The sequence below is a fragment of the Tachysurus fulvidraco genome, chromosome 25 (assembly GCF_022655615.1).
Source record: "Tachysurus fulvidraco isolate hzauxx_2018 chromosome 25, HZAU_PFXX_2.0, whole genome shotgun sequence".
Lineage (NCBI taxonomy): Eukaryota > Metazoa > Chordata > Actinopteri > Siluriformes > Bagridae > Tachysurus > Tachysurus fulvidraco.
In genome coordinates this window covers 2,974,547-2,999,453 of record NC_062542.1, presented here as the reverse complement: position 1 = coordinate 2,999,453, position 24,907 = coordinate 2,974,547, and the positions used below count along the sequence as shown (strand labels likewise).

The 24,907-nt window shown below is 41.3% G+C and overlaps 2 protein-coding genes across 5 annotated transcripts; both read right to left on the bottom strand.

The window, feature by feature from the left end:
• Nucleotides 1-1,442: 1,442 nt before the first annotated feature.
• brd2b (bromodomain containing 2b) lies at nucleotides 1,443-14,121 on the bottom strand. Of its 2 annotated transcripts, none has more exons than XM_027157708.2 (12): nucleotides 13,960-14,121; nucleotides 10,746-11,037; nucleotides 9,703-9,840; nucleotides 9,269-9,416; nucleotides 8,618-8,811; nucleotides 7,794-8,231; nucleotides 7,580-7,708; nucleotides 4,970-5,257; nucleotides 4,625-4,869; nucleotides 3,945-4,264; nucleotides 3,605-3,730; nucleotides 1,443-3,093 (listed from the first exon to the last, which is right to left on the bottom strand). In XM_027157708.2, exons 1-12 carry the CDS (start codon nucleotides 13,989-13,991, stop codon nucleotides 2,960-2,962), a joined length of 2,484 nt encoding a protein of 827 aa, XP_027013509.1. In that variant the 5' UTR covers nucleotides 13,992-14,121; the 3' UTR covers nucleotides 1,443-2,959. The 2 variants fall into 2 exon arrangements, with proteins under 2 accessions (XP_027013509.1, XP_047664484.1); XM_047808528.1 differs by having other exon boundaries at nucleotides 10,746-11,034; nucleotides 13,960-14,114.
• Nucleotides 14,122-15,146: 1,025 nt separating this feature from the next.
• Nucleotides 15,147-23,894, bottom strand: tap1 (transporter 1, ATP-binding cassette, sub-family B (MDR/TAP)). 3 transcript variants are annotated; one of them, XM_027157847.2, is made up of 13 exons: nucleotides 23,774-23,894; nucleotides 22,707-23,044; nucleotides 22,178-22,370; nucleotides 21,451-21,565; nucleotides 21,211-21,341; nucleotides 20,092-20,297; nucleotides 19,445-19,642; nucleotides 18,929-19,057; nucleotides 18,650-18,838; nucleotides 18,010-18,183; nucleotides 17,663-17,822; nucleotides 17,319-17,455; nucleotides 15,147-16,778 (listed from the first exon to the last, which is right to left on the bottom strand). In XM_027157847.2, exons 2-13 carry the CDS (start codon nucleotides 23,031-23,033, stop codon nucleotides 16,557-16,559), a joined length of 2,181 nt encoding a protein of 726 aa, XP_027013648.2. In that variant the 5' UTR covers nucleotides 23,034-23,044; nucleotides 23,774-23,894; the 3' UTR covers nucleotides 15,147-16,556. The 3 variants fall into 3 exon arrangements, with proteins under 3 accessions (XP_027013648.2, XP_027013647.2, XP_027013646.2); XM_027157846.2 differs by having other exon boundaries at nucleotides 23,695-23,881; XM_027157845.2 differs by lacking the exon at nucleotides 23,774-23,894 and adding an exon at nucleotides 23,356-23,598.
• Between the last annotated feature and the right edge of the window lie 1,013 nt (nucleotides 23,895-24,907).

Here is a 24,907-nt window from a genome sequence, read left to right as displayed (position 1 = left end):
GAAAGAATACTTTATTAACTACTATCTGTCTTTAAGTATTTCCGTCTAACAGCACCCCCTGGTGTTTAATTCCTTACACAACAAGACCAGAATTTTACGCAATATGAGTAACATATAGATTAAGTGAACCTACCATAAGTACCCTGTGATGAACTGGGAGTGTTGGTATTGGTGCATCCTGACCTTGGGGTAGAACAAGAATCAAACTGGATGAAGTAAATGGGTGATGATTTCATTTTCTTATGATGAGACATCTAATGGTGTTAAAACCGGACTACGGCTTTGAAAAGTGTATGAAAACTAGGCTACACTGCACTAAGCTTTAGCTATAAATGTTAATTGTTTTCCTTATGCACCTTTTTGCCTGTAAGCCTCTTCATTTGCTATAAAAAATGTTTTTTTAAATACTCAAATTTCTTAAATGATCCAAGAACCGATTTTTATAAATACTGTTTACGAACACAAACGTACCGGTTTCGTCTGTAGAACTGATCTCAAACCGGTTCATACAGAGCGTGAGGGATGTAACATGAAGTGCTCTCTGTTTCAGCCTGAAGGTTTGAGTTTATTCCAATGCATCTCTGGGCCAATTGCACCACACTGTGTCCATACGAGCACACTGCACTCTGAGTAAGGATGTGTTCACCGCTTGTCCTTCTTTAATCTCAGGATGATCACATCTACTTTCTTTTTGTAAATCTTCATCTACATGCGTTTTAGCATAAATTTATACCTTTCAGAGGGAAATTGTGTACTGTGGTATCCGGCACCAAGACATTAGCAGCAGGATGCTTGAAGTCCTGTAACTTTAGAGATGGGACCTCCACTGATCAGCACATCCCACAGACAACACCTCGAATTCGTCGTCATGTTCCTCTAGTCATCTTTGCAGCGTCAGGGCACATCATCATCATCCTCCTGATACGGGATCTTATGTATGCCAGTTATCACGAAAAGACTCGAATCTCGTTGGAAGCTTTCAACATCCCTGGTTTGTAGCTGTTATATGATCAGAATGAACATATTCATGTGCTCTAAATGGGCAACATTAATAGAAAGAATTTTAATAAAGCTGGAATTAATGTTCACAAGGTGTCTGGTCGAGTCTGGACGTGTGTGTGTGTGCGTGCATCAGGACAATAATCCCACAGGAAGTGACAAACGTCTCATACGAGACGGACAGGATTACGTCTTACGAGGATCTTTAGTTGAGATCAGATGTGGAGTGATGAAGCTGAGAATGAGGAACTGTTCACACACCGGGATGAAGATCCTAGCATTTTTTTCACATTGGTAAGAATTAGGACACGCCCACTTACCTGCCCGATCAGAGTGATCGTGTTACTGTGGCGTGTTAAGATTTTTTTGATTGATTGTATTTGGAGCTCTGAGAGGAAAGAGAAAAAAGAAAGAGAGAAAAAAAAGACGCAACAATTCTGAAATCAGTTGGCATACATGTATTCACACCCAAATAAAACCAAACTAAATATACAATTCAAAGACCATATTTTTAAATATAAATATCGCAGGAACGGAATGTTGTGTCTGTGCAGCTACATGTTTCACAACAACCGGGTGGATCTCCTTACATTCAAGAAACAAAAACAGGTTAAAACGATGATAGTTGATACAAAACAAAGAAGAAAAAGTAGAATAATGGATCTGAGGAGGTTATATACAACAAATCGCGCCGTCGTTTTCATGCACAGTTTTTTTTCTTATTCGCCCCCCTACAAAAATCACAATTTCAAACCTGACAAATGAAATAAAAGCTCAAACTTCAGGCATCACATTTTCAAAAGCGGATTTGTTTTGAATCTGTGACTTAAAGCGGAACGATTAATGCTAGCGATGACTGAATGCTAGTAGGAAAACGGTCAGCGCTGCGGATCTGAGGTCAGGGTAACTCGGGATTATAATTAGCGTGCACACGGTATCGGCCTCGTCAGAAAATCCGGCTAAGGTGACGGAACAAAGAACAAACTTCGGCTTGAGATGTTCAGAACCTGTATTTGATGATGTAAAAACATTAAAATGAACAAATAATAAATGAAATGTGAAAATTAAAGGTGCGGTCAGCGATTAAAGTCCAAAACGCATCACATTCTCGACACGTTTGTGAAAACGTGAGAAAAGCATCGATTTCTGCTGGAGGAACCCGAAGCTAGTTCTCTAAACTCAAACTAATAAAGCTTTCAGCGTGCCGTCCGAAGCCACGCCCAGTGTTCGAACGTCGAGTTTTAAGACGGCTAACTTCGGCCTAAAAATCACAGACTACCCCTTTAACGAGTTTTTTTTTTTTAAACATATTACTGGTCACTGGAATAATCGCACTGAAGATCCTCGAGTACTAACGATCCGAGTTTTATGATGGACGTTGCTCCTTTTGGTTAATCGTTACACGGGCAAAACTAACCCGAGAAGCGTGTCGCGAATTCTCTGCCGTCTTCGGGACGCGACAAAATGTCCGCTCTAAAGTTCTGTAGGAAATGAGGAGTTAAATTGTTTTGCTCGCTTCAAATTAAGGCTGACGTAAGATTAAACGTGAAGGTAGGTGTCGAACGTTGTGGTTTAGTGAACCGGAATTTGAAAGCGGGCTCTAAATCCACTGCGAACAGAAAGATACTCGTATATGACTGACTATAGACTCCAGCGCAGTTTCTATGTCCACATGACCTCCCACTATGGGCACGTTTATAAAAGTCTTCTTTATGAAAGAAAAATTAATCCAACACAGTCTGTACATCGTTAACAAACACGTCTCAAAACACGCTTTTGGGAATCTGTCGTTGCACATGAAAGTGTGGCCCAGGGATGATACAGTTTGGCTCTTTTTTTTTTTGTTTTGTTTTTTTCCTTTCTCCATCTGAAAGGACAACCCCGGTCCTCCCAGAAATCATCCCGCCAGGATTTCGGGACCGGCCGCTGTCACGTCGCGGTGCTCTCGTAAACCGCACGATCACCTGGAGTCCGAGTCGCTGGTGTCTGAGGAAGAGGAGTCGGAGGAGGATGAAGAGGAATCGGAGCTGGAGCTGCTGGCGCTCAGGCGAGCGGGCATGGAGTGCGGCTCTGCGCTCACGCTGGCTTTCTCCACTGCGGAAGAGGAAACGCCGACGGTTTACAGAGTACAACGTAATAATGGGGCACTTTTACACTGCAGGGTAAAACTGATGAGCTCCACAAGACATGAACAGAGAAACTCGCCATAACAGCTCTGCTACCCGTCCTAGCTACTCATCAGCCAACTGACTAAAGATTAGATTCATCAGTTTAACTGGTGATGAGGAGCATGTTTGGCTTCGCTGTAGATTTGGATGCAGAGAATCTGCACTGCATGTGAGAATTAGAGTCTAATTGGTGATTAGAGTCTGATTTTTACTCTATAGAGAGTTTGGTGAAACTTGTGTAGCTAATTTCAGGTTGACTCGCACACTATACTGACAGTAGTGTAATGCTTGTGTAGTAGTGAGAACAGAACGCTGTACTGGGTAGGATTGTGCATGTGAGGAAGAACGTTGTAATTTACTGCTTTAGACACTTTAGACATGTTTTTTGGCCGAATGCCGGTGATGAGGTAGAGAATGTAAAAGGAGTCGTTTCTCACCTTTGGGTTTCTGGGGCTTTTTGACAGAGTTTAGTTGTCCGCTGACGTCCTGCAGTCTTCTCTCCAGCTCCCTTCTCTTCTCCAAAGCCAGCTCCTCACGAGACTTTCCACTAGCTGGCTTCATCACTACACACACACAGTTAAGTACAAGTCTACTGGATCCTCACTCACACTTATAATCACATCTCATATCTTTTAGCTCTCACAGAGAAACCTCCATTTACAATTTTATAAATATCCATGACCTCGTAAGAGCTCTGTGCACTTAGGGGTGGAGTCAGCTATGGGTTCTACCTTGATTTGATGATGCTGGGTATCCAGGACGCATTTAAAATCTTACCGTAAGGTTTCCGTGGCTTTTTGCGCAGGCAGCTGGTGACGTAGCTCTCGAGCTCACGCAGAGTAGACGGTTTGAGCGTCTCAAAGTCGATCTCGATCTCCTCCGGGTTGGTGTCACGCAGCGAGGGCTCGCGGGATTGGATAATGTGCACGACGCGACCCAGCTTGTCTCCCGGAAGCTTGTTGATGTCCAGGCTGAGCTGGCGTTTGGCGTCGTAGCTCATAGGCAGACCGTCCTCTTCCTCCTCCGAGTCGTACTGTGGAATCGGCGGGGGAGGGGACGAAAAACGAGCCGCCGCGGCCAAAGACTTCTTAGTCGTCCTGAAAAGAAAAATATGACATACAAGTTTACAAACATAAATAAGGCAACGATGTTACATACAGTACTGTGAAGCTCAGGTGCCGAAAAATAAAGGGTTATTTCTTAATAAGAAAAAAATTACCAGAGTAATATTTAAAAAAAAAAGAAAAAAAAGATATAAATAATATTATAAATATTACAAAAATAATGTACAAGAGGAATAAGTCCAACATGACGTCCGTGATTTTGAGGAAAAAAGTTAGGAGTATTGTGACTGATTGTGGCAGTGTTTAAAGTAAAGGTTAATACTGCAGTGTGGTTACAGCTGACGATGTAGACGATTCGGTTCAGAGCTGAAACACAAGAGAACGTCGCCTTACTTGTTGCTCTTGCTGTTCTTCTTAGCAGGAGCTTTCTTGCTCTGAGTGGACATGGATGCCATTTTGCTGGATTTGCTCTTGGTCACTTTGGTTGCTTTCTCCCTCTCCCTCTCGTTGCTCCGGCCTCCTTTGCGCTTCTCCGGCTTCTTCTTCTTCTTCTTGTCTTTCTTCTTCTCTCGCTTCTTCTTGGGTTTGATGATGGGGCCGGACGAGAGCGCGGCTAACTGCTCGTGCACAGCCCGCAGCTGTGAAGGGGGACACAAGGTGAGTTTGTGGGATTCGGTTTATTAATAATATATAAAAGTGTGTGTGTGTGTGTGTGTGTGTGTGTTTTTTTGTGCGTACCTGAGTGCACACTTGGTCCTGTAGCTGGGCCAGACGCTGCGCTCTCTCCTCCTCGCTGTCCGAGCTCGGGCTGCTCTCGCTGCTCGGCTCGCTGTCGCTGCTCTGCTCGCTTTCCGAAGAAGAGGATGGAGACGACGAGGATGACGAAGATGAAGACGAAGATGAGGATGAGGAGGAGTGCTGCAATCCGATAATGCCCAGTGAGGTCGGCGCCAAGCCTTCTTCCTCCTCCTCCTCTTCCTCCAGTACCTCATCGGGCATCTTCGCGAAGCGGAACTCAAACACGTCCTGAAAGAAAATAATTAGGTAGAGAAATTAGTAAATAATTATCAGTGGTGACTAAACAGAAGTGTTTAATTAATAAGTGTTATAACCACTGACCTATCAGTTTACAGCAAAATAAATTATAATTGAGACATGTTTATGAAAAATAATAAAGAGAGAAAATTTGGAGTTGTGCATGTGTGTGTATGCCTGTACCTGCAGTCTGCGTGCCTGTGTGTGTGGTGTGTGCGCCTGTACCTGCAGTCTGCGTGCCTGTGTGTGTGTGCGCCTGTGTATGTGTGTGTGTGTACCTGCAGTCTGCATGCCTGTGTGTGTGTGTACCTGCAGTCTGCATGCCTGTGTGTGTGTGTGGGGGTACCTGCAGTCTGCATGCCTGTGTGTGTGTGTGTGGGGGTACCTGCAGTCTGCATGCCTGTGTGTGTGTGTGTGGGGGTACCTGCAGTCTGCATGCCTGTGTGTGTGTGTACCTGCAGTCTGCATGCCTGTGTGTGTGGTGTGTGCGCCTGTACCTGCAGTCTGCGTGCCTGTGTGTGTGTGCGCCTGTGTATGTGTGTGTGTGTACCTGCAGTCTGCATGCCTGTGTGTGTGTGTGTGTGTGTGTACCTGCAGTCTGCATGCCTGTGTGTGTGTGTGTGTGGGGGTACCTGCAGTCTGCATGCCTGTGTGTGTGTGTGTGTGTGTGTGTGTACCTGCAGTCTGCATGCCTGTGTGTGTGTGTGTGTACCTGCAGTCTGCATGCCTGTGTGTGTGTGTGTGTACCTGCAGTCTGCATGCCTGTGTGTGTGTGTACCTGCAGTCTGCATGCCTGTGTGTGTGTGTACCTGCAGTCTGCATGCCTGTGTGTGTGTGTACCTGCAGTCTGCATGCCTGTGTGTGTGTGTACCTGCAGTCTGCATGCCTGTGTGTGTGTGTACCTGCAGTCTGCATGCCTGTGTGTGTGTGTACCTGCAGTCTGCATGCCTGTGTGTGTGTGTACCTGCAGTCTGCATGCCTGTGTGTGTGTGTACCTGCAGTCTGCATGCCTGTGTGTGTGTGTACCTGCAGTCTGCATGCCTGTGTGTGTGTGTACCTGCAGTCTGCATGCCTGTGTGTGTGTGTACCTGCAGTCTGCATGCCTGTGTGTGTGTGTACCTGCAGTCTGCATGCCTGTGTGTGTGTGTACCTGCAGTCTGCATGCCTGTGTGTGTGTGTACCTGCAGTCTGCATGCCTGTGTGTGTGTGTACCTGCAGTCTGCATGCCTGTGTGTGTGTGTACCTGCAGTCTGCATGCCTGTGTGTGTGTGTACCTGCAGTCTGCATGCCTGTGTGTGTGTGTACCTGCAGTCTGCATGCCTGTGTGTGTGTGTGTGTGTGTGTGTGTACCTGCAGTCTGCGTGCCTGTGTGTGTGTGTGTGTACCTGCAGTCTGCGTGCCTGTGTGTGTGTGTGTGTACCTGCAGTCTGCGTGCCCGTGTGTGTGTGTGTGTACCTGCAGTCTGCGTGCCCGTGTGTGTGTGTACCTGCAGTCTGCGTGCCTGTGTGTGTGTGTGTGTGTGTACCTGCAGTCTGCGTGCCTGTGTGTGTGTGTGTGTGTACCTGCAGTCTGCGTGCCTGTGTGTCTGCAGTCTGCATGCCTGTGTGTGTGTGTGTCTGTACCTGCAGTCTGCATGCCTGTGTGTGTGTACCTGCAGTCTGCGTGCCTGTCTGTGCCTGTGTGTGTGTGTGTGTACCTGCAGTCTGCGTGCCTGTGTGTGTGTGTGTGTGTGTGTGTGTGTACCTGCAGTCTGCGTGCCTGTGTGTGTGTGTGTGTGTGTGTGTGTGTGTGTGTGTGTGTGTACCTGCAGTCTGCGTGCCTGTGTGTGTGTGTGTGTGTGTACCTGCAGTCTGCGTGCCTGTGTGTGTGTGTGTGTGTGTGTGTGTGTGTGTGTGTGTGTGTGTGTGTGTACCTGCAGTCTGCGTGCCTGTGTGTGTGTGTGTGTGTGTACCTGCAGTCTGCGTGCCTGTGTGTGTGTGTGTGTGTGTGTGTGTACCTGCAGTCTGCGTGCCTGTGTGTGTGTGTGTGTGTGTGTGTGTGTGTGTACCTGCAGTCTGCGTGCCTGTGTGTGTGTGTGTGTGTGTGTACGTACCTGCAGTCTGCGTGCCTGTGTGTGTGTGTGTGTGTGTGTGTGTACCTGCAGTCTGCGTGCCTGTGTGTGTGTGTACCTGCAGTCTGCGTGCCTGTGTGTGTGTGTGTGTGTGTGTGTGTACCTGCAGTCTGCGTGCCTGTGTGTGTGTGTGTGTGTGTGTGTGTGTGTGTGTGTACCTGCAGTCTGCGTGCCTGTGTGTGTGTGTGTGTGTGTGTGTGTACCTGCAGTCTGCGTGCCATGGCCACCACATCATGTTCAGGTGGATTGTACTTGTAGCAGTTGGAGAACATTAGCCTGACATCGGCGCTGAACTCCTGAGCCTCCCTGTACTCCCGCTCGTCCATCTTCCTCTGCACAGGTTAGACAGAGAAAGATCAGAAATCGAACCTGAGCGCACGTTAAACTTATTAGATCTTTTAAGAGCACACAACTGACCTTGATGGTGCTGAGGTCCATGGGGTGTTTGATGATGAGGTGGTAGTCGTGCAGGCCGAGCAGCGACGCGTCAACGGGTTTATAGAAGGGCCAGGCGTAGGCCGCGTGCTTCTTACTCAGCAGCTCTTTCAGGATGGAGCTGCAGTATCGCATCTGGCCGCTCAGCTTTGTGCGGTGACGCGGCGCGCTCTTCGGCCTCGCCAGCTCGGGCAGGTCTTTGCGCGGGGGTTTGATGGGACGCCGTGGCACGGATCGTCCCATGACTGGCTGCAGGTGCACAGGCTCACTTACACCCATGCCACACGTCAGGCTGGGTACAGGCGACAGCGACAGAGCACCACGACCCTTACCCATACCTAAAGCACGGCCAGCGGGGGGCACGGGAAAACCGGTGGTGCTCGGGGTGGTGGTGTCTGCTTTACGCTTCACACCTTTCTTCTGCAGGTGGAAAAAAAAAGAGGTAAGAGTTTCAGCCACGAAACGCTGACGGTGCTTGTCACTTTAGCCTCAAGAAACTCAATTAAGAAAGTTTTCCCGGTAAATAAATAAAATGTTATTTATAAATAAGTCATTTCGATCCACTTTAACTAAACATATCCAGGTAGGAACGAGAAGATGAGACTCGAAGTGAATCGTGCTGCTATACAGTGCGTTATACAGGACCGGCGACAGGATCTGGCTGATAAAGAACATGAACTGAAATAAAAGAAGTGCACCATGAAACTTCCCTATTTAAAGTATCGGGCCCTGTTTTACTCAAAACTCTCACATGTGACAAATTAGAAAGATATAACAGATTGTGTGCGTTTTTATGGTAGCAGTACCTTAGCGGTGGGCTGCGTGGGGGGCAGAGTCATGATAGGAGGCGTGGGGGGAGGAAGGGGAGGGGGGGGTCCGGGTTTACTGAGCATCATGTGAGGAGAGCCAGAAAACATGGAGTCCGGAGTATCAGGAGAAGAGGGCGAATAGGCGGATTGAGACACGGCCGGGACTTGCTGAGCTACACTCAGACCGCCTCCTGAGAGAGCAAGAGATAGAGAGAGAGAGAGTGAGTGATGATGTTCATCATTAACTAAGCGGCACGCTCATGTTGGAGCGAGACGTGTAAATCTCCCAGTGGTATAAACGTTTGTTTCTGGCTACAAACAGTGTAAAGACACAAAAAGCAGAAGCGCACACAGCTGGTAATAAATCCCTGACAACACACTAACAACACATCGATAACACACTAATAATATCGTTATAACAGACCTGATGTCAGCTTTGAGGTCATCGAACAATGACATGTCATTCGGTGCTAAATGAGAGTCTTAATGTGCAAGTTTTATTCAAATAATTCAAAGAAAAAGAAACTGACTGATTCAGTTTTTATACCTTCTGCAACAAGCTGCAAAATTTCTCTCGTTTCCTTCACAAACTTCTCCTTATACGCTTTTATACACTTATCTTTAGACCAAACAAGACCAAATACTCACCTCTTCCTCGTCGGGATTTGGCGGTCTTGATCGCTCGACCCCTGGGGGCAGGAGGGGGCAACTCAATCTCTTCCTGGGGCATCTGTGCCACCTTCTGTAGAAAGACCTTCTCCAGAGACTGGGCCATCAGCACGATGTCGTCGGTCGGCTACGTCACAAATCACACTGTATTAGTTCCTCTTAAGCTTTTTTTTTTTTTTGAAAGTAATTCTGTCTTGCACAAGTTTCACACTTGGAGAGAGACGGAAGCTACATGAACACTCCCTGAATAATTAACACATGCTGCACTGGGAAAGAAAACAATAAGTAACCAGTGGAAACAAGCTCCATGGGGAGGTTTACTCCTTTGTGTGTGTGTGTGTGTGTGTGTGTGTGTGTGTGTGTGTGTGTGTGTGTGTGTGTGCGCGCGTGTGCGTGTGCGCGCACTCTCTCACCTTGTTGTAGATGTAGCAGTTGGTGAACATGGTGTTGAAGTCCTGGATGCACTCACTGGCACTGCGGTAGTAGTTGTTCTCCAGCCGTTTCTTGATGGTGCCCATGTCCATGGGCTGCTTGATGATCTTATGGTAATCCTAGGACAGAAAACACGCCGTTATCGGAACGCTCCGCGGGTCAGAATCCCCTCGAATGTCCGCTTTCGATCGAGCTGCAAAGGCGTCTTTAAGGTACGACATGTTAAAAGCCTTTACAGAAATATAGCTCCTATTTCACTGAACAAAAACGCTGCTCAATGTTGTTTTTCTCCGACAGAGAACTCGCATATGCTCCATGTTTGTTTTTTTAAGACAAAAAAGTGCTAAAATAAATCTTTTTAACAAAATCATTACATTTTTCCTTCCAAAATACATTGCCAAAACATAATTTTTCACCTATATTTGGAGGCTCATGACAAATTCATTCTTTATCATTTCTTTTCATGTAATCTCTGGATCAGCCATAATTTTTTAATATTTTAAAATATTTATGGACCAATTCCAGTCACAGGATTTATATTTATTATTATTTTTGGCCAGATCCACCCTCCAAGACAGGGATCTCCGATCTTCTCCACGAGCGGCCGCGAGGCCGCAAGCTTTCTTGCCTCCACCTGTTTAATCAGTTCATCTCGGTTTCCAATCAGCTTTTGAGTGTTCGTGCTACGTGGCTGGAACGAAAGCCTGCAGCTGCACAGGCCCTGAGTGGAAAGGAGTCTGCAGACCTCAGCTCAAAGGCGTTATCTTCAGCTTTTTTTTTTTTTAAGTAAAAGATTTATCAGACGGTTGCCTCGTATTCGATCTGGTGCTTTTTTTTTTTTTTGCTTTAACTTTCTTTCCACTTTACTAGGCAATAACATAACAGACCATAACAGAATAACAAGTGAGACCGTTTCTTGCGAGTTGTTTACATCCGAGATTTAAGGATTTCGTGCCATTTAAGGATATTTTTGGTCCGATTCCTATGAAGTTACATCCTGTGACTGTACGAAGCAGACACTCACAGGCAGATTGAGGCGGGTGGCGTCGACTGGCTCGTGAAAAGGCCAGGCGAAGTGGTGACGCCACAGCGCCTTCGTCACCATCTTCTGGAGGTACTGCAGCTGATTGGTGATGCGGCTCTGGCGGTTTGGATCCTTGACTGGGAGGTGCTGCGAGTGCAGAGGCCCCGCTACAGGAGTGGGAGCCAACGGCAGCCCGGGGCCCTCAAAGCCCTCGTAGAGTAGAGAGGGTTTACGAATACGTTTGCCCGAGTTGGCTGCACTTGACTCCATGGCGCCCATCATGACAGACCTGCTGTGTGGAGAGAGAGCATGTGAGAGAGAGAGAGAGAGATTAGATGGCTTGGATGTTTCTGGAGCAGTGAAATTACTAAATAGGACAACGAATGCAAAGCCTGGTGTCTGAAAAAGTGCCACCTTCTTACTCAGTGTATGTAAATTTAAAAAAAAAAAAACAATAAGAAAAATAAAACACTGGACAGAAAAAAAAATGACAACAAAATCATGGTAACGAGAGAAGAGTTCCTAATTAAAATTATATTGAGGTCAACCATCTCTTAAATGAGCTTATAATAATCACGAAAAAAATCAAAAATCACTGACTTTGCGGTAAACTAAACACTAAATATTAAGGAAATGCAAGTGTTCATACTGTCTAGAATATTCCGTGTAAAAAAGTGTGTAATTTGAGACACGGCTCTAGTTTGTTCCGTCTCTTAGAGCTCTTTCACATCTATTAGTCCAGCTCGAGTCTGGGTGGGGAATCTGATAGCTTAGACTCGTTACGGTACGTTATTTGGTTTGGTTTTGTTTGTTTCCTCCTCGCTGTCTGTGTATAAATTAGCAGAGAGATATTAGTTGGAAACCTTGTGTTTCACACCCCGAGTTTTATTTTCTCTTTTAGTGTTCGCTGTGTAAACACTCCACATTCCCACGGCATTTAAAATCGTTTGAATAAACAGAAGTCAACCAGACAAACATTTTGGCGTGATTCTGTAAACGGCTAGATTCATCTTTATATTGTTTTTACCTTAAAGAGAAATCCAAAGGCACAGAAGTTTAAAACAAAATTATTATTAGGGATTTGCATGTGGTCCAAAACACAGGATCTGTGTCTGTAGTACATGTAAAAATGTCAACACGAAGCTTTTACGGCTTGATGGGGTGAAGCTGACCAGCGACTCCGACTTTGCATGTGAGCACAAGAAACAAATAGTTTTACAGCACGTCCTTATGACATCTACGTTTTGCATAACTTGGCAACAAATTACTGGTTTTAAAAAAAAAAACAGGTAGCTGCGAATAGTAGCATAGAAGAAAAAAAATGTGTGTCGCTCTAAACGTCGTCGTAGAAAACGTAAGTCAAAATTAAAATGAAACAGCATCCTCCAAGGCCTTGGTGCGATATATTATATGGATACGGTATCACCGTTATATTACTAAAGCTATAGATATCAGAGGTGCCAATGTGGCTAACAAGAACGTTTTAGCAGAGACAGAGAGAGAGAGAATCCTGAATTTGACCACAAAAACCAGAGTGTGTCTGAATGTCTGTGAACATCAGAGCTATAGATACTCTAAGAAAGAGTAAGTAAATAAATAAATAAATACGACAACTAGCCAAAAAGATCACAGTCCCACCCCCTTGTTTTCTATTGGCTCACAGTACGAGACGCAGATTAAACGATCCACCGGCAGTAACACGTCTTTCTGGTCCCGTGTCCTTTCCCCTTCGGTGAACTGTAATGAATTTCATTTGCTCCTGGTATGACTGCTAATTTATCAAAGAGCTTCACTGTTGCTTAATCTGTTTATATATTTCCACATATTGTGTATTAGTAAATTAATATCCACTTTCTTTCTATTTCTTTTATCCTTTGTTTTGTATGGCTATGTTCGGGTGACCGATTAAAAAAGTACCTGTCTGTCTGTCTGTCTATCCATCTGCCTGTCTGTCTATCTATGTATCTATCTGTCTGTCTATGTCATATATATATATATATACATATATATATATATATATCAGTCTATCTATGTATCTGTCTGTCTATCTATCTATCTGTGTCTGTCTGTCTCTTAGACGAGCTCAGTTTAAGTGTCTCCTCCTTCGCCACAGAATTGAGTCAAAAAAACCAAACCCCACGGCTGACGCATAAATTTTGGCACCTTTAAGATTCAACAGTTATTTCTGCTTTGTAGAAAAAGTTTGGTTAATTAACCTTTAGTTGATTTTTTTATTGAACGTATTATGTTAATTATTAATTACAATAACGTTTGATAAAACCATGCCAGAAAATGTCGGCACCTTCTATTTAAGATACATCCTAATAGACAGATTTGTTTATTGTTGATTTTTAATAGCCCCGCCCATCACTTATTAGTAAACATGTTAGTAAACAAATCAAACGAACACGTCACGTGCCATTTTCTTCTGAGGTAAAACACTTAAGATCTTAGCTTCCCATTGACGTACGGTATTATTCACCTGACAAAACTTACGTGATTGACACGTATTAAACACCTAACCACGAGCCTTACTATCTTATTAACACGCTAAAGAATCCACATGTTTAAATTAATCCGCATATTAACGGATTAACACGACGTTAACGGAGATATGTACGTAACTAGCTAACAGTCATAACAGCTGTGTCAGTAACGCGCGTTCTACGGAGGCCGCATCCCAAATACCTCCTTTTTTTTTTTGAAGGGCACTAGGTAGGTCGCGAGCGCCTTCGTTACGCGCCCTTTATAGTGCACGAATCGAGGGCTTATGGAAGCGGATTGGGATTGGTCCGATAACGCGGCTAAAAGCAAACAACATGCAGAAAACGACTTAAAATCGAAACAGGTTAATAAATGTACGGAAATAACATTTAGCTTCGATGACGGTTTAAGAAAAGGATTTAAATATATATATATATATATATATATATATATATATATATATATATATATATAAAATATATATAAAAAATTCTTTTTTTACACAAGACTGTTTTAAACCGATTTAATCATCCTGATGTATTAAATCAACTGTAAGACCCCGATACCGTGCATAAAGAGTTCATACGGTGCTAATAGGTGTTATTATATAGCCTATGTAGTGCATTACGATCACATGGAGCCATTTGGGACTAAACAACCTCAAGCGTCCTTTTGTGTTCGCACATAAATTACTACACATTACTGCTATCTACAAGCTAGAAACATTTACCTGTCAATAGACGGGTTGACCGCCGCCTCCATGAGGATGAACCTGGTGTTTTGTTGTCTTTATCTTATTTTATTTGTTTCGGGGTTTTTTTTTTTCGCGCGAGCTCAGTTTTATTGTCATTCACCGATAGAGTCCAAGAAGCAAATGGCGCCTTTCGGTTTCCGCCCTCGAAGGTTTTAAATAGCAGGAGCGTTTCGACCTATCAGGTCACGGTTCGGCCCCCAAGCTTGACGTTTTATTGGCTGACTGAAGTGGCAATCAAACAATGATCACGTCTGCTTACACAATGGCGGAAGTTCGTCAGTAGTCGTTACTCAGCTCTGGGTTGCCATCTAGTGCAAAAACGGGACCCTGCAGTATTTCGTTATTAAGGTTCTGTTAATGTTCTCTGGAGAACTTTAAAACAACATTCTCTTACGGTTATATAAGACAACTGGCCAGGTTCTTGTGGTAAATGTTGCTTTGTTGTTTTTCTTTGTAACTACATGTGAGCTCGGTGTTAGCTTGTTAGCTTGTATTTCCCCCCCAACTACAAGCTAACAAGCTAAATAAATAAATAAATAAATTTATATATATATATATATATATATATATATATATATATATATATATATATATATATATATATATATATAAGTTTTGTTTATTTACATTTATTTAAATAGAAAAATTATGTCAAAAATCTTATTTATATTATTTTTATATTATTTAAATGTATTATATATATATATATTTCCCTAACCACAAGCTAACATTCTGTTAGTCTGTAGTCTGGTTCCCTTCACGTGTTTACATGGTCTTGTAACAGTTGTATAAGCAATAAATGCAACAGGTTGGTATCAATATATTATGAGTTTGTTATATTTTGTCAAATAAATAAATAAATAAATAAATATACAATTTAAAAAAGGAACATAAAAGGTCTTTTTTCACTATATATCAGGAACAAAAAACAAACATTCTCTGATTGTCTGAGTCAATGATTAATCTTTAATGTGCGTGTATGTAAATAATGTGCTTCTCATAATTTAATAATTTCCAGCCTAAAAAAAAACAAATCACAAACCTCCTACTACCAAAGACATGACATTTAAAGCATTTGTACCTACTACCTTTGTTACGTACCTTTGCACCTACCTAGGAAGCAAAAATAAAAATGTAATTCATGCCACAGTCATTGCTTTTCATCATTTTCTGTGATATTTTATTGGTAGGAGTACAAAGAAAGTTAAAAAAAAAAAAAAAAACATACAGTGATATTTCAGTGGCTTAAAATGGAAAGAAAGGAAGCATAAAGAAAAAGAAAAAAGAAAACAGCATTTTCACAGTCTCACTGGCTGTACTTTGGTGGGTTGGGAGTCATGAGGAAAAATGATCTTTTGTACTATTTTTTTAAAGGTTGTGATATTTACACCTAATTTAAAAATCCTAAAATTTACAGTAGTACAAACTCTTTATACAATCATCAGATGTAGGGAAACTTTCAGGACATAACGACAATGAGTGAGTTATACATAACTTATAAGTTATAATTTATAATAGTCAATAGATTCATTTCACCGCACGCTAAAACCCTAAAAGAAACAAATTAATTTTATTTTTGGAGACGACAGAGACATTTTAGTACACACATAAGCAATGTATGACATGTTTATATAGCGATCACGAGTGTTTTATGCCAGTATTCCCAAGATTACCTGAGAAAAATGAGTAATTTTTACCATATCTGAGTGAAAATGTTGTTATTCCTGACTTATTTTTGTTGTATTTACATTGTAGACTTGTGGTTGATGCTATTATGTGATTGTTGATATTCTAGATGGTTTCTACTCATTTCCATTCTCACCATGTCTTCACATCATCTACAAAACAAAGGATTAACAGCTATTTACCAGGTAGAGAATTTGTAAGCCGCCGTTTTATTCCAACATATGTAATAATTCATAAGTTGGGGTCAGTGGTGGCTCAAGTGGTTAAGGCTCTGCCTTGTTGATCAGGGTTCACCAGGGCCTTAACCAGGGCCTTTGACTATTAACATCTGCTATAACATAAGCGATAACGGGAACAAGCCGGTTTTATGGACGTTCCTTGAGAATAAATGTAACTATAAACGGATTAAAAAGGATAAAGAATAAAACCTATGCACCAGGTTGCTGTACTTTTACTCCACACCTATTTATATAGATTCACATCTGCTTTACTCTTATTTTAACGGGATGGGTGTTTATAACACTGTTATGAAGCTTCATTTCCAGTGGAATGTAATAGTCCTCAATATAAGGCTGTTATCTACACTTCATAAGGTATACATAACTGTTTAGATCAAGATTCATAATGTGTTTTGTTGATCTAAACATAATGAATACCACAATAAGAGTTCACGCTTGATGTTAGGAAGGTGCTATGTGGGCGGTACACATTTTTATGCAATCTTGTGAATACTGGCATATTTGTTTTGTATTTTAATCTCTGTGCCATCGAGTGTTTGATAGATTTATTTCCTACAGGCGGAAATACTGTATATGCCAGGAATCATATTATAGGTGGGCTGATACGGTGTGATAAGATTCATGTGGCTGCTTCACAATGATGAAGGTTCAGCTGTCTTCCTGAGCTTTACGATGGAAGCTGGTGTTCTGAAGCCGGACGAACTCAGCGTACCGTCCGTTTCTCTTCTGCAGACTGTCATGGTTGCCTTGCTCGAGCACCTCTCCGCCCTGCAGGAACACCACGTTATCGGCCATCTCCACACCGCCCATCTTGTTGGTAATGAGCAGCACGGTGCGACCTTTTGAATTCTTCAGGAGGGCCTGGTGCACCTGAGGGCAAAACACTTAGACTTTATATGTAGTCCACTGGATAAATCAGGAAATATTGTGAAACTCACGTGGATAAAAGTCTACCAGCGATGAGAAAGGTGCTAGGTCTCTGATATTATTATTATTATTATTATTATTATTATTATTATTATTATTATTATTATTATTATTATCTCATTTTTTCCCAGACCGATTTCAATCATTGGTTTTTGTAATAATAAAGTTTAGGAAGACATTTTTGTACAAACTTTATCTTATATTTGTTTTAGAAATGACTTTTTCTGAATTTTTCCAGATTTTCCAAAATAAAAGTTTAATTATTATTATTATTATTATTATTATTATTATTATTATTATTATTATTATTAGTCTGCAATTATCATAGTTAATTCAAAGTGTCATTTATTTATTTATTTGTTTGTTTGTTTGTTTGTTTGTTTGTTTGTTTGTTTGTTTGTTTATTTATTTATTTTGAAGCCATTTTCAGCTACTGACACAACAGCCCTGAACATTTCAGCAGAATACAGATATGTATGTTACCATATGCTCGCTCTCAGCATCCAGGTCACTCGTGGAATCATCTAGAATGAGGATCTGCGGCTTCCGGATCAGGGCTCTCGCTATGGCTATTCGCTGCTTCTGACCTCCGGACACTTCGTCTCCTTTTTCTCCAGCGTCTACAAAATACAGAGCAAGATACTGAGAAGAAATAGGAACGTATATAATACCTAACCTCTGAATTATTTGTATCTAAAGATTTTAATCGTATATCATGACAAAACGGTTGTTTTACACGTTTTCTTGTTTATCCAAAAATATTTGAACGTAGACACTATAGATATAAGCTCACTAAACTGATAAATATCTCATCGCCTTCCACTCACTGGTGTCGTAGCCATGTGGAAAGCCACTGATAAACTTGTGAGCGTTGGCCTGTTTAGCAGCCTCATACATCTCTTCATCGGTGGCGTCTGCTTTCCCGTATTTGATGTTCTCTCTAATGGAGCGGGCGAACAGGGTGGGCTCCTGGGCGACCACACTGATCTGAAGACAGGGGTCCGGGAAATGAAGCAAAAAAAAACGATGTCATTTTCTTTCCATAACGATGGAGTTCGATTAAGAAGATTTATTTAATTAAGAGAAACTGTGTGAAACTCATACATACAAACTCATAATCTGGCATTAAACGTATTTAAAAAGAATACAATAACACGACCATGCACACTGTTACCTTCTCGTGAAGATATTGATCCTTGTAGTCCTGCAGTGGACGGCCGTCCAGTAAGATATCGTCTTTCTTCGTCTTGTAAAACCTCTCAAGCAACCTGACTATGGTGCTTTTTCCAGCATCAGCCGGACCAACTATAGCGGTGACCTCTCCCGGTTTCAGCTCCAGAGAAACGCCCTAAAGACCAGGTGAAAATATATTACTTAAGGCCACGGGATTTGGTCACGTACAGTATCAGATGCGGAGACGGCGTCGGATTCTCGAATCTGATTGGTCAGAAGATGGACGTTAAATTTCCGTAACAGGAGTGTCACAGGATTATATAAATATGCATGTTATGCTTTCACACAGTCGTAAATATTGTTTCTATAGTAACGAGTCATGCTACTTCTGTTAAATCTCCTCTTTAACGAAGACTTTCTCACGTCTGAAATCTGAAGCGACTGAAACAGAAAGGTGTTTAGATAAAATTGCTTATCTTCTTTCACTATCATCTAACCACCGTCCTGTTTCACACCTCCTCACCTCCACGTCCTCGTCTGCCCTCGGTTATAAACATCAAAGCTTTGATTCATACAGAGAGATGCAAATGAATGTTTATATGCAAATGAATGTCCTCAGATACCAGGGTTTCAGTACTCACTTTCAGAACGCTCTCGTCCGGCCGCGTAGGATACGCAAAAGTGACGTTGTTGAAGCGGATGTGACCCCTGAGCGTCTTGGGAGCTAGAGAACCTTCGGGAGAAACATCGGGTTCCCGGTCCACGTACTCGAAGATCTTCTCTGAGCCGCCGACGGCTTTCTTCACCCGTGGGTAGTAGGACATCAGAGCCTGTGGAAACGGTTAGAGAAGAGTATAATGAGCTGAAAGTGAAAAAGTGACATGTTCACAGAGTGAAATGTAACGCAGCACCAGCTGTACCTCCACAGCGTGACTGAACTGGATCTCGAACAGCACGAAAGACACCAGATCACCGCTGCTGACGGAATTTCCTGCCACCAGCAGACCTCCATAGTACAGGATGCTCACTTTTAAGGCCAAGCTAGACATCTGAGTGATAAGAATTTCAGAAGCATGTTATAAAGTATAGAGATTTTTACAAGCACAAATATACTCATTTTTTTAAGCATTACCTATCTATCTATGTATCTACTGATCTATCTATCTATCTATCTATCTATCTATCTATCTATCTATCTATCTATCTATCTATCTATCTATCTATTTATTTATCTATCTATCTGTCTACTGATCTATCTATCTATCTATCTATCTATCTATCTATCTATCTATCTATCTATCTATCTATCTATCTATCTATCTATCTTGTTGTAACGCAGTAAGGTTTTTTTTTCTGCTATATATAAAGCTACTAGTTTATCGGCTATAAATCCACTCTTAAGGACATAAAAGAAAAAAGTCAACAATAAGTCTTACGCTGTTGGTCCAGGTCGATGCCGCATAACCAGTCGCTTCCACTTTGTTGAGAGAGTAGGTTTGCTCCAAGCACTTCTTGTATCTCTCCGACTCGCCGTCCTCGTTGGCGAAGCTTTTCACCGTCTTGATGGAGGAGAACGTCTCCGTGGCGACGCTGTTCGATTTGGCCAGAGACTCTTGCACTTTGACCGCATGGGTCTGAGAAAAAGCCATCAACCATGATGAATGAAGTGACTCATAAAGTGGCCACTATGCACCAAATATATGACACGCGTGCGGCATTTATTGCTAGCATTCGGCTAATTCGCGTTCTCAGAGCTAGCGTTCGAGGGAAGAGGAATAAAGCTGTTGTTAGTTCGTCTTAGCTAATGCGGAGCAGGAAGTAAAACCATCGTGTATTCTGAAATTGAGGCAGATCTTTTTCCCTAAATTTAAATATTTATACTTTTCTACCTACTCGAGCGAGGAAGCGTTTCGAAATCTTTAACTTTGACTGGATTGTATTTTGTATTTTCTACTTAAGAGACAACTTTCAATATTTGTAACAACTGAAGCTGAGAAGGTTTTGTAACCAAAGAGATTACAAATAGAGCAAATTTTTTTGTTGTCTATATCATTTGAAATCGCATTCATCGCTTCAGACCGACCTGGTAGAACTTTCCGGAAAATTCTGGGACGATCCAAATGACGGGAAGTCCGAGGATGGTGAAGATGGACAGGGGCACGGAGAGGAGCAGCATGGAGCCGTAGAGGAAGATTAAACGCATGGTGTACCACATGAGCAGACTGAGCTCTTCGCTCAGGGACTCGCTCATGTCGTTGGTGTCTTTGGTGATCCGGGACACGAGTTCACCTGAGGAGCAACACACATCATGGTATAAACATATCATGATAAGGAAATCTAAAACAGTTTTAATAATTCATTCATTCATTCATTTTCTACCGCTTATCACGGGGAGCCTGTGCCTATCTCAGGCGTCATCGGGCATCGAGGCAGGATACACTCTGGACGGAGTGCCAACCCATCGCAGTGCACACACACACTCTCATTCACACACACACACACACTACGGACAATTTTCCAGAGATGCCAATCAACCTACCATGCATGTCTTTGGACCGGGGGAGGAAACCGGAGTACCCGGAGGAAACCCCCGAGGCACGGGGAGAACATGCAAACTCCACACACACAAGGCGGAGGCGGGAATCGAACCCCCAACCCTGGAGGTGTGAGGAGAACGTGCTAACCACTAAGCCACCGTGTCCCCCGTTTTAATAATAATAATAATAATAATAATAATAATAATAATAATAATAATAATAATAATGGAATATTTTATGTACAAACTGGACGGTTGAAGTTGGTGTGATGGTAAAATTCTGCACATAATTCTGTACAAACGATTTTAAATATTAATTAAATAATTGATTGATTGGTTGACTGGAATTACAAAATAATGTAATATAAATATAGCGTAATGAATTATTAATATTAAATCATTAATCTTTATTAATTAATTAATTAATCTCAATTAATTAATCTCATAAAGTGTGAGTTCTTAAATAAAACACTATTTTTATATTAAAATATTTTGTTATTTTAAAATACATATATTACATATTTATTTATTTAAACATAATTCATAAAGATTCATTTAGAGATCAAAAAGTTTAGGCACCCCTCACCAAATGACAAACATTGCTGAAGTGAACACAACCTCAAATTCAACACAACCTCAAGTTCGAACCCCATGCGTGTTTGTTACCTGAGGAACTTTCATCGAAGAAGCCGATTTCCTGTTTCAGCACGGACTCGAACACCTGACTCTGGATGGCGGTGTGTACGAGGCTCATGGTGACGTTGTAAATGAGATCGCACACGAACTCAAACACGGCGCTGTGACGACAAAAAACAACGTGTAATAAAAATGACGCTCGTTATAAGTTTAAGAGATTTTTTTAATCCCTTGAGAAAAAACTGGTGTCTGTTAAACGTTCAGCTTTACCTCATGAGGGTCAAGATCGACATGATTTTAATGGCGTTAGCGAAAGCGTCTGGCTCGTCCTCCTTCACGATCCAGTCAGTGATTTTCCCCGTGTAATGAGGAATAGCCATCTCACCTGAGAAACAAATAAATTAGCTGATAATAGTAGCGTATTGCAGATAAAATATTATCCGTTATCAATTCTTATGATGCGTTTTTTTTTTAAACGTGTGCATTTTTTGCACCTTATTACATTCACACCACGATGTCTAACTAGAGTGAATCTATTATTTTATGCAGATTTTCTCTTTAGGAATTAACTTGTATCTATTCTTTAATTTGACCAAAAAAAGTTTGTGGTGTACATTACGGATTTGCGTATAAAATTTCAAAGGATTCCATCATTACTAAATGAATAATAAACACCTTCTGTGGTCTAATTAGGCATCGTAGATAATAATGTGTAGTGGTTGATGTATATTAAGTTGCAGGAGTTCTGAAAATAGAAGGTTTGCTTAAACAAACAAAAAGTGAAGGATTGAAACAAACACAAACAGTTTAGAAAATCCCAGGGAATTTCCAACACATATTGAGCACAACACCACCACCACACCAGGGCCACGCGGTGAAAAAGTGAAACCAAAAGCGACAGCAGTTACATTCTGCCTCGTTTTCTGTTTCAGCGTAGGCCAAAGCTTGTAACTCAATAACACACAGCAACATGAAACGCATCGTTGCAATTTATTACCCAGAGAGGAAGCGACCACGAACAGTAGGACCGCCGTGAACCGGCCCCAGTATGGCTTTAAGTATCCCAGCAGCCTCTGCAGAGAAGCCGGGCCTTTCTCCTTAGGTTTTTTCTCCTTCTTTGTGGGGACAGAGGGCACATAACGTTCCCACAGCAGCAGCGAGAGAGCCGAGACGGCGTAGCTCTGAAGCAGCTAAAAAGGAAATAGAAACCAACAGATATCAGAATGATACTTAAATATAGAATAACAATATTTTATAATATTTTGAGAGTTTCTCAAGTTTGTTTAGTCCCTAACAGGTTACACAGCGACTTGTAATGCAGACACTCCTATCAAATATTTGTTTCCTGGAGGAGAGCTATGGAAAGAGTCTCCAGTGTCAGAGCTTTACATAGTGCTCTAACTTTTAGTTTTGTAGTAAAGTAAATTCTAGTACAATGATGAAACTTGAGGTGGTTATTCTAAATGCTTCATCGTGGATTATTTCTCTGTAACAGCACGTCCCTCACGTTATTAGCCCTCACTCACTCCTTGCCATGTATGCCAGCCCCAGATGAGCTCCAGTGTCGACCAGCCGCATGCCCACCGCAGTGTGACGTACGCAGGATACACCAAACTGTGCACAGCAAGGGTCTGGACTCCGCTCGTGCGCCTCATCCACGCCGGGCTCGACGGGTAAAAAAAGACGACAAGGACAAGCGCGGTGAACCTCAGCAGTCCTCCGACCCAGAGCGTTGTAAAGGAATAAGGAATGAGCAGAGGGGAAAGCCGGGTCACCCCGAACAACATCACCGCACATACGTCCATGCACAGGAACAGGAGTACAGACAGATATGTTGCCATCTTGGCCTTCATTCCCTAAAACACTACAGACATAATACAAGAACATATCTGTAATACAAGAATCTACTAACATCAGCAAACTAACTGTTTATAACTTATATATACATTTACTTAAATATATATATATATATATATATATATATATATATATATATATATATATATATATATATATATATATATATATATAATAACAATAACAACAACAACAATAATAATAATAATAATAACAGCAACAACAACAACAACAATAATAATAATAATAATAATAATAATAATAATAATAATAATAATAATAATAATAATAATAATTACATCTTTAACTCTTACTTACGTTGTGAGACGTGAATATTACGTCTAACAATGATCTTAATGATTTTCCTGCACTATTTTCGACAAAATGACCAAATAAAATAAACATTAAAAAGCTAAAATAGTTTTAGAGGCGATTCTGAGTGCAGAGAGATAAAGACGTCTTATCTAAAACACCATATACGAGAGAACTGACAGAAAAGCTCAGGGTCGTATCCTAAATCACTAGTCTGCTGCCTAGATAGCGTCACTACATATCATGTAATGTAAACGCTTCCGGGCTCGCGCTAGTGCACTACAGATTCTGTAGCGGTGCCATTTAGGACAGAGCCTTAGCCTATGTAGGTGAAACCGAAAGTACCTGAAAAGGGGAAAACCAGCTGCTCATAAAACGCCTCCTAACGCCTACAGACACGAAAAGGACTGACATGAAGACTTACAGCAAAATTAAAGATTCCAAAATGGTCGAATAACGAGCAAAAATAAGCTTTAAAAATGAAGAAACTTATGACTGACGTCGTAAACGGTTTCCTCAGAAAGCGTCAGAAATTCTCGACCAATCAGATAAGGGAAAGAATAATAAAGAAAGAAATGGCGCCATCTCGTGGCAACTGGCTAGAGTGACTTCTGATTTGAAAAACATACGGTTGCCAGATTGTGATTATGAACTCTCAAACATAGAAAGGATTTAAATTTTATTTGTATTATTATTTTTTTTTTATTATTATCTTTTTTTTTTTATCATAACAAATGATAAAATAACAAAATGTAATGCCATATTATTAAAATTTTAGAATAGTAAAGAAAAAATATATAACAAAAAAACAAAGAAAAACAAAAAAAAAAAAAGAAAAAATACACATAAGGGATATCGAGCAAAACAAGTTTCAAAATAAATTTTCATTTCCAGGTTAAAATGGAAAATGTTTGATTTCTTTTCAGACCACTTTACATTTACGGATATGAAACTTTTCGACTAAAATAAACAGATTTTTAAAATAAAAAAATTTGACATTGCAAAATGTACGAGAATCTGATATATATCGTTTTGAATTTTTTGTAGAAATTAGTTTGTTGGATAGATTAGGTGAATAATTTTAAAATATACTTCACAAGGTCCGAACCAAGGATTTAAATTTTAGTTTGTTGCTTCATTAACAAACAGTGACATCATAAAATCTGTAAATGTGATTTTCTCCTTTTTCCTCTGGCAATATTTAAAGCTGGCATAATGCCTAGTAAACTATTGAATGCTTGTGTGATTTACAAGCATTTATGTGTGGATTTTTAAAGGAATTTCAAAACATCATCATAAGAATTAAAGCTAAGTTTATGTCAGTAGCATTTGCTAAATAAACTAGCTAGCACAAGCACAGGATCTGTGGCTAAAAGTTTATGCAGACTTTTGATATAATCTGTATATTATAGATATAGATATATAGTATCTATATATCGGCCTATAATCTCGGACCGTGATCCGTCCGTCCTCAGAAACGATTTGGTGTCAGAAAATGAGCTAATATTAAACACTCACGATTCTTTCGATATATTGCGGAACGATCAGATAACCGAGT